At 43.7% G+C, this 12,903-nt stretch overlaps 1 protein-coding gene across 1 annotated transcript in view; it reads left to right on the forward strand.

The window, feature by feature from the left end:
* The first annotated feature begins 322 nt into the window (after nt 1–322).
* The window catches only part of LPL (lipoprotein lipase), a 28,606-nt gene continuing 16,025 nt past the window's right edge, over nt 323–12,903 (forward strand). Inside the window, exons 1-2 of the mRNA XM_015454375.3 lie at nt 323–598; nt 9,922–10,082. Coding sequence (XP_015309861.3) covers nt 511–598; nt 9,922–10,082 — 249 coding nt within the window. The 5' untranslated portion in view covers nt 323–510. The remainder of the gene's footprint in view (nt 599–9,921; nt 10,083–12,903) is intronic.

The raw sequence follows: 12,903 nt of genomic DNA on the forward strand, positions 1-12,903 counted from the left end.
CTAAACTGTCCCTCCTTGGAAAACAGGTGATTGTTGAGTATTTAACGTGAATCGATATAAACCTGTGTTTGGTGCTTAGACAGGGGGCCCCGGGGAGAGTGGAAACCCTTAGGCTAAGCGAACAGGAGCCTAACAAAGCAAATTTTTCCGTCTGCCCTTTCCTCCTCTTCTCGTTGGCAGGGTTGATCCTCATTACTGGTTTGCTCAAACGTTCAGAAGTGAATTTAGGGCCCTCCCCCCAACTTATGATTTTATAGCCAATAGGTGATGAGGTTTATTTGCATATTTCCAGTCACATAAGCAGCCGTGGCGTGAAAACAGTGTCAGACTCGATTCCCTCTCTTCCTCCTCCTCAAGGGAAAGCTGTCCACTTCTAGCTGCCCTGCCCTCCCCTTTAAAGGGCGACTTGCTCAGCGCCGGACCGCGGCTCCAGCCCTCTCCCGCCCCCGGCTCAGCCGGCTCATCAGTCCGTCCGCGCCTTGCAGCTCCTCCAGAGGGACGCGCCCCGAGATGGAGAGCAAAGCCCTGCTCCTGCTGGCCCTGGCCGTGTGGCTCCAGAGTCTGACCGCCTCCCGCGGAGGGGTGGCCGCCGCCGACCGTAAGTTTTGCACGCAGACTCCCCTCCAACTGCAAACCCGGCGGGTGGCCACTTGCCATCCGAACTGAGGATATGAAAAAGTAAGTTGGAAGGGGCTGTGATGCGCCCGGGGACTCTCCCAGCCTGGGCACTAGCCCGAAAGGGTCCCTGCAGTGGGATCCAAGAGGGGCCGGGAGGGAATCTCCTCCCGATGGTGAAGCGGCGGCGCCCGGTTCCCGCTTTTTCTCTCTCCCGGGTTCCCGCGCTGTCCCTTCCACTCTGGCTGGGACCGCGTTCCCAGGCGCGCGGGCTCCGCCGGAGAGGTTCGGGGGTGTGGGGGGCGGGACAGCGGAGGCGGGGAGTAAGGGCCCGGCTGGCGGTGACCTGTAGTCACCTCCCTGCTGGAGGGGCCCCGGAATGAAAGGCGCACGGGCCAAGGTGACCTCGGCTTGGCTGGGACTGCGGCTCAGCCCCCGCCTGGGGACGCGCGGGCCGACAGGGGCCCCTTCTGGGGAAGCCGAGGCGCGGGAGGCGTTCCGGGAATCTCAGCCGCACCGGGCACGCTCGCCCTCGCTCCGCTGTGGGAGTGGCAGTGGGTGTGAGGGTGTAGAAGGAACGCGTGGCGCGGAGTCCTGGGGACGCGGAGTCCTGGGGACGCGGCGTCCCGCCCGCTATAGCGCGCCCGGGACTCTCCCCAGCTTCCAGGCTCACATGCCGTCTTTACTTAGTGCCCTGAGAACCCAGTGAGGGGCTGACCCTCCCGAAAACGTGGCGCAGCCATCAGCAATCTGTGGCCGCCGACTCGGGGGTTGCCAGGTTTGCACTTGGCCACCCTTCCTGTCCTGGGGGCTGAGGCCAGCTCCGGGCGCCCGGCCCCGCCGCGCGGCTGCGAGCACGTGGGGTTGCCGGGCGCTGCGGGCACAACCTTGGTCATTGCAGCCAGGGAACCGCCCGCTCGCTAGGGTCCAGGCGTTCGGGTCCAGATGAGAATGTCTCGACCTGTCCGCAATGGAGGCAGTCTGCTTAATTCAAAACTCGATTCAGTTAACATGCAACAGCAATATAGAGAGCAGCTGAAGCCATTCATAACACGGGCCAACATTTCCTCTTTTCTTCCTTGCTGGAATTGCAATTAGGGCGGTGTCGCTTGGATGTGCTCTCAGGCGGCACGTCCACGGCGGTTCAAGTTATGATGGAGTCTGTCTATGGCTTGGATTGCCACTGAACGTTTGTTTTATTTTGGCATTAATTTGTGAAACATTTTTGTTAGGTTAAAAAAAAAAAAAGTTGGCAGGGAGCAGTGGCTCACCCATGTAGTCCCAGCACTTTGGGAGGCCGAGGCCGGAAGATAGCTTGAGCCCAGAAGTTCGAGACCAGCCTGGGCAACATAGGGGAACACCGTTTCTATTTAAAAAAAAAAATACAAAAATTAGCCGGGCATGGTGGCCTGTGCCTGTGGTCCCAGCTAGTCAGCAGGCTGAGGAGAGATCACTTGAGCCAGGGGGTTCCAGGAGGCTGCAGTGGGCTGTGATTGTCCCACTGTACTTCATCCTGGGTGACAGTCTCTCTCACACACACACACAAACGCTAAGTATAGATTCCATCAAAGCAAAATTGGATTTTAAAAAAAAGTATCTTTTCTATTGGATCAGTTTGAAAACACTGGAGACTCGATGAGAACGTCTTCAACATCTTAGGTGGGGTATGTTTCCCTTTGTACTGCTTAACTGGATGAAGCCAATGTTCTCTGAGGCCGGTGTAACTCTTGACTCTTTAAGTGGACACTTATGTGATTAATTAGTTTATTGAGTTGTAGCCAACACATGCTTTTCTAGGCTGTAAATATATTAAGGAAGGATTATTTCAAAGTAGACTTGAAACGACTGCCTCTCATCCCCTCCACTTTCACTCTATTCACCCAATATATAATGCCTCTCTCATCACAGAAACTTTCTCCCTCTTTCTCCCCCAGATGCATTCATCTAGGAAGGTAAGAATTTCAGGGAGAGAAAGATGTTAGTGTGGTAGAAAGAGAGGCAGCACCTCCTCTGGGCTCTTGAGTTTACTTATTCATTCTGGATTCTTTCTAAGAATATGAGAACAAGAGGCACTGCCCTCAGGCACTTTGTCCTGGGAGCCACCACCATTTCTGCATGGTCCCAGTTAGGAAATGTGAAGAGCTAGGAGAGGGAGAGTATGGTCAGTGCTTAGCAGCTGAAGTTCTGCTTGCCTGGCCATCATGAATTTCCAGGCTATCTTCCGAGTTGAACATGATGGCAAAGGAGAGCAAAACAGCAGATGTCACTGGAGGAGAGCTCAGTGAGGGAATGATTAATAGCTGTATTAAAAGGTGGGAGTCAGGTAGGGGGGAAGAGCTGTGATGGAAAATTTTCTTTCTTTCAGCAGCTTATTTTTAACTCAGCTCTCTATTCTTGCTTTATTATGGAGGAAAAACCAGGCCATACAGTTTACTGCCTTATGCCAGATGGTTCAAGAAAGTGCCTTGCAACTTACAACATTTTGCAGCTAGTTTCTTCTGTGGCCACCACAAAGACCGCACTGACTTAAATATGAAGATGTTCCAGCCATCAAAGTGATGGCTGGTGATGATTTTCAATCACAAAGTGTAAGGAAAGTATTCAAGACACGAGTATCATACACATAAGGTAAATTCCAACTTTTATGGCAATAAAAACAACAAAAACACTTATCAGTGTAAAGCTTGGGATCATTTATCCATTAAATGAGTTTGTCACCACAGTGAACTAAATACCATTTATCAACAGAGACTTTCTAACCTGGGAGTAAAATCTTTGTCACAGTGCTTTTGTCACATTCTGTCTTTGGAAAAGTTGAAGGCTCCATTAGCTCCTGAAGGACTAATAGGATAGGGTTCCAATTTAGAGGCTAAGAGTTTGAAATTTACTCTGAACAATGTCTGTTCATTAGACTGCATGACTGCACTTTGCCGTCTTGTGGCCATTTTAAGATTGTCTGTGTGCACTGACACCCTTTGAGTGCTCAACAATAGGTATCTACTATGAAGGAAGGAATGGATTACCTTGGGTGATATATATATATATATATTTCATATATATATATATATGAAAGTTCTGCTGGAAGTGAGCCTGTCAAACTTGTGCCAGTTCATTCCTTTTGCTCTTCCTAGTCTGTGCTCTCAGAATGATCAGATGCTATCTAAGCAGTGTGGTGATTTTGACTGTTTGATTGAATGAAAGAAAATGTCTCCCACCATTCTGCTGGAAGTGAGCCTGTCAAACTCGTGCCAGTTCATTCCTTTTGCTCTTCCTAGTCTGTGCTCTCAGAATGATCAGATGCTATCTAAGCAGTGTGGTGATTTTGACTGTTTGATTGAATGAAAGAAAATGTCTCCCACCATTATTTGACAGTAGAATAGAACAAAGATGACCCAATTGGGGTGGCCACACTTTGTCTAATCCAGCCACCTTGCTCACAGCACTCAACCCACTTTGGTGTGTGTGCTCATCTGTGTTTTCATACATGTTGAAGTCTCTTTCTATGCAGTCAGGTAGGGGTAATACCATTCTGGCTTGGATTAATTTGAGTGTAGTACAAAGTTTAGAGAAGCTTTTAAGTAGCATGAAAAGTCAGATGCTTTTGGAGGGATCGTGGTAAATGTAGGTAAATGGATTTGCATTTAGAGCCTCAACAGCCCTTCATTCAAGATACAGCTATCATGACATCAATAATGTACCTTTGAAAAAAAATTGGCTGCAGAATTAATTATGGTGAAGAATAGTATAGGAGTTAGCACTTACATTTTAACTAAAAAGAATAGCATCCCCATGTTTATGCAGCCTTCCCCCCAATAAAACAATTGTTGGCAAAGTAATCATGGACCTTCATTGTGTTAGTTTCAGACAACTAGATGTTTCCATTTGCCATCCTCAGCAACAAGAAGAAAGTAGTCTCAGATTAATCATGTAAACATTTTGTATTTCACTTAAAAAAAAATCTTGACTTAAATATGCCCATGTGATGACACTCAACCAAATTATTTCATTAACCAGTCCACAAGATCCCTTTAAATAATGATGGCTTATTATACTTGATGGTCTAATTCAGTGGGGAAATTTTAACACACATCTCTGAACCTATTTTTTAACCCCTCTTTTCAGTAGTGTGGAAGGTTACCCCTAATACTGGAGAAAATTCAGGGTAAAATTCAGGTGATACATATAGGATTTTTACTATTCCATTAATAAAACAATTTTTATAAAAATAAAAAGTAGGCTGGCACAGTGGCTCATGCCTGTAATCCCAGCACTTTGGGAGGCTGAGGTGGGTGGATCATGAGGTCAGGAGTTCAAGACCAGCATGGACAGGATGGTGAAACCCCATCTCTACTAAAAATACCAAAAATAGCCAGACGTGGTGGTAAGCGCCTTTAATCTCAGCTACTTGGGAGGCTGAGGCAGAGAATGGCTTGAATCCAGGAGGCAAAGTTTGCAGTAAGCCAAGGTCATGCCACTGCACTCCAGCCTGGGCGACAGAGCAAGACTCCGTCTCAAAAAATAGTAATAAAATAAAATGAAATAAAGCTGCTTGTTAGATAAGTCAAGAGCATTGTTTAAATTGGAATATCTGAGCAGACCAATCAATTCAGTCTGATCATGATATTGATGTTTTTCTTCACCAAATCGACCACATCAGTAATTCAGTTTGTTCTTCAACAAACACTGCCTGAGTCGATAACTATGACTATCAGTCTCAGAGAGCAAATGAATTACTAAGGAAGTCCTGTAGGAATGAGAGAAAAGGGGAGAGAGAGAGAAAGGGGTGGGGAGATAAAGGGAGAATAGAAATTCCAAAGAGAATTGCATTCTCACTGAGTTCTTGTACCTCATGTCATTGCATAAATGTTCATGTCACTCATGTGATGACTTTGATCTGCCTTTAAAGCATCATCTGTTGCTTTCCTGGGATGCTCAATGCTTCCCTCTTTCTAGCAACAAGAATTCCCGCTCTTCCCCTCTATACATTTATCTTTCTCTACGTGCTTTAACTTCTCAGCCTAATTTTGTCTCTGTGAGTTATTATCTATGTTAGAATAAATTCTTCGTCTTTGTTTACACACTCAGATTTGTAGCTACTTATTTAGGAGTTTAGGAATAAAGATTCCATAGTCAGGAAAGGCATAACTTGTAACTTCCGTGTTACCCAAAACTCTCCCCTAAGTGCTTAATATGGACATTTCTGATGAGACCGGATTGGCAGGTAGTACAGAGATGCTAAGTTAAATTCAGGATGGAGGCCTGCCTTTCCTTCCCTCCTTCCTTCCCTCCTTCCTTCCCTCCTTCCCTTCCCGCTTCCCTTCCCACTTCGCTTCCTGCTTCCCTTCCCTTCCTCCTGTACTCCTCTTCTTTCTCAATTCTAAGGTGGCCTTAATTTCTAAGGGACATGGTAAAAGACAGTCTAGTTAGATGAGTGCAGTCACTTATATTATTTCTATGTATGGAAACTAATAGTTTCTTTATTAACAGCTCCATCAAATCAGTCCACCTGCTGCCCAATAGCAATCACAGGATGCACTGGAACAACCAAATATACTGACTTCCCCACAGCCAGGGTCCATCGTCCTACCCATCGCTACATGGTCTAAGTCAGTTACTAGAGAGCTGATTGAAGTTTGGGAAGCACATTAATCTTTAGGACACTGAGACATCCTCGGGGGGTTGCAAACACAGGTAGTGTGAAAATTATCAGAACATCCAAGAAAAGGAAAGTTTGACTAAGTGCCAATAAAATTTACTATTTCATATCTGACATAGAATTGAAACCATCACATAGCACACAGAGTGGCACTATTTTCCTGTCAAATGAAAATCATTTGCTTTAAAAGTAAAATGAAAGTCTCTAAATACAAATTTACTAGAGGATGTGTAAATTTCCTACTTTTCATTACATGTTCTGGACCCAACAGAGGGAAACTGGAGCTGTCAGTGAGCCATACATGCAATCTGGTACAGGATCTATGGATTGAATAGACCTTTTTTTTTTTTTTTTTTTTTTTTTTTCACGGAACTACACAAAGCCAGTCTTGGTTATTTCAAAGAAAATTTGTGGTCATTTCAAAACCACCAGCAATTCCAGGGACACCAAATTGCATAATTCGAGGGGAAAGTGGACTAAAAGTGAATGGCAGCCTCTGGAGTTGTACTGAGCAATATTCTTAAAATATCAATTTGGCAAATAGGTGGTAAGCTAGATCTGTCTGCCAGGTTGTTCAGATCATCTCTGCTTTAAAAAGATTGATAATAGAATATGTTAAAATAAGACTGGTGGAGAGGAGATATGAGCTATTTAAGGTGGAAAGATGTGGGAGAAGGTGAAATTAACTTAGTTTTAAATTTTCTAAAGCACTTTTTAACAGGAAAAGAAGTTCTTAGGCACTGAAAGCAGAATTAGATCAAAAGTATTCAATACTCTTTTCCATTATCAGATAAATAGTAAAGCTAACAAAGTGCTCTCTGGTTGGGAAGGAAGAAGGCGACCAACATCTTCAAATAAAGATGAGAGGGAGAGCATATTCTTGGTGGACGGATGGATTCATGTGCAGTTTTACTATATGCAAATGAAAAGAGCTTTAAAGATCAATAGTTTAGCATAGATTCTTATTTGAATAAACGATCTTGGAGTGTTTACTCATTGTGACAAAACTCCTTTTCTCATAATTAGAATCATTAAGAAATTTCTCCTACATTTTAGATGACGGAGGTGTATGTGCACGTGTATGTGTACGTGTGTGTGATCAACTCATTGCATATTTCTTAAACCACAATATTGTTTAAGGAATTTTAGAAAATAATTACTCAATAAGAAAATGTTGGCCAATTGTAGATAATTAGATAAGGCTGACTCACATGCCTGTACTTTCTTTTTATTACCATTATTATTATACTTTAAGTTATAGGGTACATGTACACAACATGCAGGTTTGTTACTTATGTATACATGTGCCATATTGGTGTGCTGCACCCATTAAATCGTCATTTACATTATACCTCCTAATGCTATCCCTAATATCTCCTAATGCTATCCCTCCTCCGTCCCCCGACCCCATGACAGGCCCCGGTGTGTGATGTTCCCTGCCCTGTGTCCAAGTGTTCTCAATGTTCAATTCCCACCTATGAGTGAGAACATGCAGTGTTTGGTTTTCTGTCCTTGTGATAGTTTGCTCAGAATGGCAGTTTCCAGCTTCAACCATGTCCCTACAAAGGTCATGAACTCATCCTTCTTTATGGCTGCATAGTATTCCATGGTGTATATGTGCCACATTTTCTTAATCCAGTCTATCATTGATGGGCATTTGGGTTGGTTCCAAGTCTTTGCTATTGTGAATAGTGCTGCAAGAACATACGTGTGCATGTGTCTTTATAGCAGCATGATTTATAATCCTTTGGGTATATACTCAGTAATAGGATGGCTGGGTCAAATGGTATTTCTAGTTCTAGATCCTTGAGGAATCACCACACTGTCTTCCACAATGGTTGAATTAGTTTACAGTCCCACCAACAGTGTAAAAGTGTTCCTATTTCTCCACATCCTCTCCAACACCTGTTGTTTCCTGACGTTTTAATGATCACCATTCTAACCGATGTGAGATGGTATCTCATTGTGGTTTTGATTTCCTCAAATGCCTGTATTTTCACTGTTGTTACTATGCCACTCTTATTTTTATTATTGGCCTGACTACTGCAGTTATTTTGATATTACAGATTTTTAAATTTTGAGTTGAAAAAAAAGAGCAAATTTAGATTAAGAAAAGAGAAGTAGTCCTAGCAGCCTCACGAATCTCCTGAAAGTTTGAATGGCAAAATCTAAAATCTGCAAATTATTACCTTCTTATAGTAAATAGGTAGGATTTATGGGTTGTTTTCTTTTTTTACTTTTTTACTTCAAAATTAAATGATTCCTTTAACATAACTTCCCTTTGATTGTGCTCTGCTTTGTGAAGTCTGATTTTATTTGCAATATAATTTACTTCAGCTATTCACTGTACCCCATGAAGATTTAGCAGCATTTATAATTATTGTCCATAGTTTCAAAGTTCTCTTCTCACCAAGTTTGGGATTAACTATGAAGAACCAAACTGAACCCTTTCTACAACAAGCTTTGCTGTGGTTTTCAAGTTTTGCCTTTGTGTGGAAGATTGTAATGACATAGTGGGAAAATAAATACTTGGGGAGAGAATTAACCATGGCTCATACACAACACGGGTATTTCTAGACAACCTACTAAATGATTTCTTAGAACATTTTGAAGTATATCTTGCCATAGGAGTGGGAAGAGTTTCATACAAAAGCTTCCTCATGCTTCCAACTTTTCTTTAAAAAAATTTTTTTAAATTATTTTATTAAAACTAGAGGCCTGGCCTGATGGCTCACACTAGTAATCTCAGCACTTTAGGAGGCTGAGGCAGGCAAATCACTTGAGGCCAGGAGTTTGAGACCAGCCTGGCCAACATGGTGAAGCCTCGTCTCTACTAAAAGTACAAAAATCAACCAGGTCTGGTGGCTCATGCCTGTAATCCCAGCAGTTTAGGAGGCTGAGGCGGGTGGATCACTTGAGCTCAGGAAATAGAGACCACCCTGGGCAACATGGCGAAACTTCATCTCTACAATAAATGCAAATTAGCCTGGGGTGGTGGCACACGCCTGTGGTCCCAGCTACTCAGGCAGCTGAAGTGGGAGGATCACTTGAGGTTGATGGTGCAGTGAGCCAAGATCGCACCACTGCACTCCTTTGGCCTGGGACACAGAACGAGACCCTGTCTCAAAAAACAAAACAAAACAAAAACCCCCCCACAAATATTGGAACTACAGCACACCAGAGCCATGCACGAGTCAATGTTCTCCAGGAAAGTGAGCTTTGAAGTAGAATTGAGAGACCTGGTTCTGATCCTCACCCTTCCACTAATACCTGGGTAACCTTGGCCAAGTCACTTAAATTCATGTCTTGAGAGAAGATAGAATTCACTAAGGAATCCCCAAATAGCAGTTCACTTACTTGAAATCATGAACATACACACACACACCCCGACTAAGAAGAGCTTCAGGAAAGGCTGGAAGACTTAGGAGAGGTCAATGGTGACAATCTTAATTCAGAGTTAAGGTTGTCTGTCAACTTTGCTCAACGTTGGAGGATCTGTTGTTCTCTTGCAATCCACATTCGTTTTTGAAAACACTTCAGAAACAAAAACAGCATCAGCGGTGGTTACCTGTGAACCTAAAATATACCATTCCAATGAATAAAACCAAGCAACCCTCCAGTTAACCTCATATCCAATTTTTCCTTTTCAGAAAGAAGAGATTTTATCGACATCGAAAGTAAATTTGCCCTAAGGACCCCTGAAGACACAGCTGAGGACACTTGCCACCTCATTCCTGGAGTAGCAGAGTCTGTGGCGACCTGTCACTTCAATCACAGCAGCAAAACCTTCATGGTGATCCATGGCTGGACGGTAAGGGAGGCTCTTTGAGGAAGAGGGGATTAGGGTGGTGAGGTATCCTGATGGGCCTGCCCTAGTTGTTGGGGAGCCAGTGATGGGTCCACACCCCATATCTCGCGTGGCTCTCCTTTACACTTGAATAAACACAGTTCTGGCTCAGGTGGGATCTGAAGCCACAGGTTCATGAGAACTCCCCCTAGGCAATGCCAGCCTTCATTTTAACACTGTACTTGGTTGGTGCTCTTGAGTCAGAGCCTCCTGCGAGGTGGGTAAAGGAGGCTCTGCCCAGCTATAGAGCAGAAGATAGGCGATTGCTGTGGAGAACCGGCAGAACCCTGGCGTGATCCTGCATCATCCAGCACATTGCCAGGAGAACCTTTCTAAAGAAGGCAGCATAGAAGAGTGAGGAGAGGGCTGGAGTGGAGTAAGTGTGGGGTCCGTGTTGGCTTTGCCATTCCCCAGCTCTGTGCTATGGATCAAATCACTTGTCATCTCTGGGTCTCCATTTACTGATCTATAAAGCAGACGTTGTACTAGCTATTCCTAAGAACACTCTACTTCCAAAATTTTCAGTTGTCAACTTTAGGGAACTTTTCTAGAAATTAAAAAAAAAAAAAGGGTTGGGCCGGGAACTGACATGCCAGATGATTAGAAAAATTGAAACTGTGATTAAATTTACTTTTAAAAATATTGACAAAAGTCCCCTCTCTAATATGTCACATGGTCACTTTACGTTATGCAGTTCTTGCTTAGTTTTTTTTAAAATGTTTCAATCCCAAGTGAGTAGACTGTGTAATTTATTTAAAAGCATTTATGTAAAATGGATTGTAAAAGATATATTATCTATCCATTATGTCAGAGCTTGTGAATATTATAATACTAATTTCTAGTGAGAACTAGCTAAAAATAACATTCATCTAGTCCACATTTCCTTTCCTACATAATTTAAGTGCCTTTGTTATTGACTGAAGAGGACAATTGCTACAATTTTTATAGAGATGAAGACTACTACCAACAGAATTCACACAGATGTTTACTAAAATACAGCCATTTACTATGTTAACATAGTAAATTCAATATTTTGTGATAAAAGCTCAAATTTCTAAACATAAATCCTTTTATATTTTAATAGGTATGAGTAGGAAAAAGGAATCTTCTTCTTTTTTGAGACGGAGTCTCACTCTATTGTCCAGGCTGGAGTGCAGTGGCACGATCTCAGCTCACTGCAACCTCTGCCACCTGGTCTCAAGAGATTCTCCTGCCTGAGCCTCCCGACTGGCTGGGACTACAGGCACCCACCACCACACCTGGCTAATTTTGGTATTTTTAGCACAAGCGGGGTTTCACCCTGCTGGCCAGGCTGGTCTTGAACTCCTGACCTCAAGTGATCCACCCACCTTGGCCTCCCAAAAGTGTTAGGATTACGGGTGTGAGCCATTGCGTCTGGCCCAGAAAAAAGGAATCTTTAGAGGCTCTTTGGTTATATGCAGAAATTGACTTTTAATACTTTTCAAAAAATCTGAGCTTAATAAATGCACTTATACAACAGAAATAAATCGAGGATCTCAGGCACCTCAATCTTATCCCTGAGAGAATTTTATACTTTGGGAAGTTATGGAAAAAACGTTTCTTTTTCATACCAAGATGACATGACCAACCCAGTATCAACAGATGGTGCCACTTCCTATCATTGGTCCTACCGCCCCACTAAGCCCACCTGTATCTTTCATATCATGTGTCCTGACATTTTGAGTGCTTGAGCCCAGAGACTGTTGTCTGGCTGTGGGACTGAGTTGCGTCTGTGCAAGAATGAAGCCAGCCACACTGATCTTGATTATCTCAGTGAACTCACTGGCAGGGTCAGGTGGCCCACCTGGTACAGGCAGCAGGGAGGGCTTCAGTTCAGCTGCATGTCTAAAAACCAAAGATTTAAAACATAGTAATTATTGAACCTCAAAAGAAACACTCAGATTGAAAGAACTTAGAAAATAAGATCCTTTTTGAGTTGAGGAAGGTGAGTACTTAAATTTTTCACTCGCTTTGTTTGTGGTTACTTACATCACTATTTTATGTTGATCAGAAAGAAAGGATTCAATTAGCTATTGTGCAGTTAATAAAAGTGTCAGCCACTGTAGGAGTAAGTTGGATGACCAGCCGTTTTAGATTGCTTAACTTAGAAACACTGGGCCAGGAGCGGTGGCTCATGCCTGTGATCCCAGCACCTTGGGAGGCCAAGGCAGGCAGATCACTGGAGGTCAGGAGTTTGAGACCAGCCTGGCCAACATGGGGAAACCCCATCTCTACTAAAAAAAAAATACAAAAAAAATAGCCAGGTGTGGTGGTACGTGCTTGTAGTCCCAGCTACTCAGGAGGCTGAGGCAGGAGAATTGCTTGAACCAAGGAGGCGGAGGTTGCAGTGAGCTGAGGTCATGCCACTGCACTCTAGCCCGGGTAAGACAGTGAGACTCTGCCAAAAGAAAGGAAAGAAAGGAGGGAAAGAACGGAGGGGAAAAAAGGAAGGAAGGAGGGAAAGAAGGGAAGGAGGAAGGGAAGGAGAAAGGGAGGGAGGACAAAGAAAAGAGAAACACTAGTAGTACGGAAAAACTTCTAATAGGGGCCTAGAGTAAACCCAGTTTTCTTGCTTTATCTGAAATAAGCTGCCTGGGGACTCACGGGCACAGATGAAGGGAACTGAGGAGGCTCTCTAACTGTGTCATGAGATTCCCAAAAGAATGCTTAGCATGTAGCATGCATGTGATGCATCCCAGCATGTTGCTTAGACACAGCTATCTTGGAGCTTTGCCATTTGCTTGGATGTCATTGGCTTTAAGTA

The sequence above is a fragment of the Macaca fascicularis genome, chromosome 8, assembly GCF_037993035.2.
Source record: "Macaca fascicularis isolate 582-1 chromosome 8, T2T-MFA8v1.1".
NCBI lineage: Eukaryota > Metazoa > Chordata > Mammalia > Primates > Cercopithecidae > Macaca > Macaca fascicularis.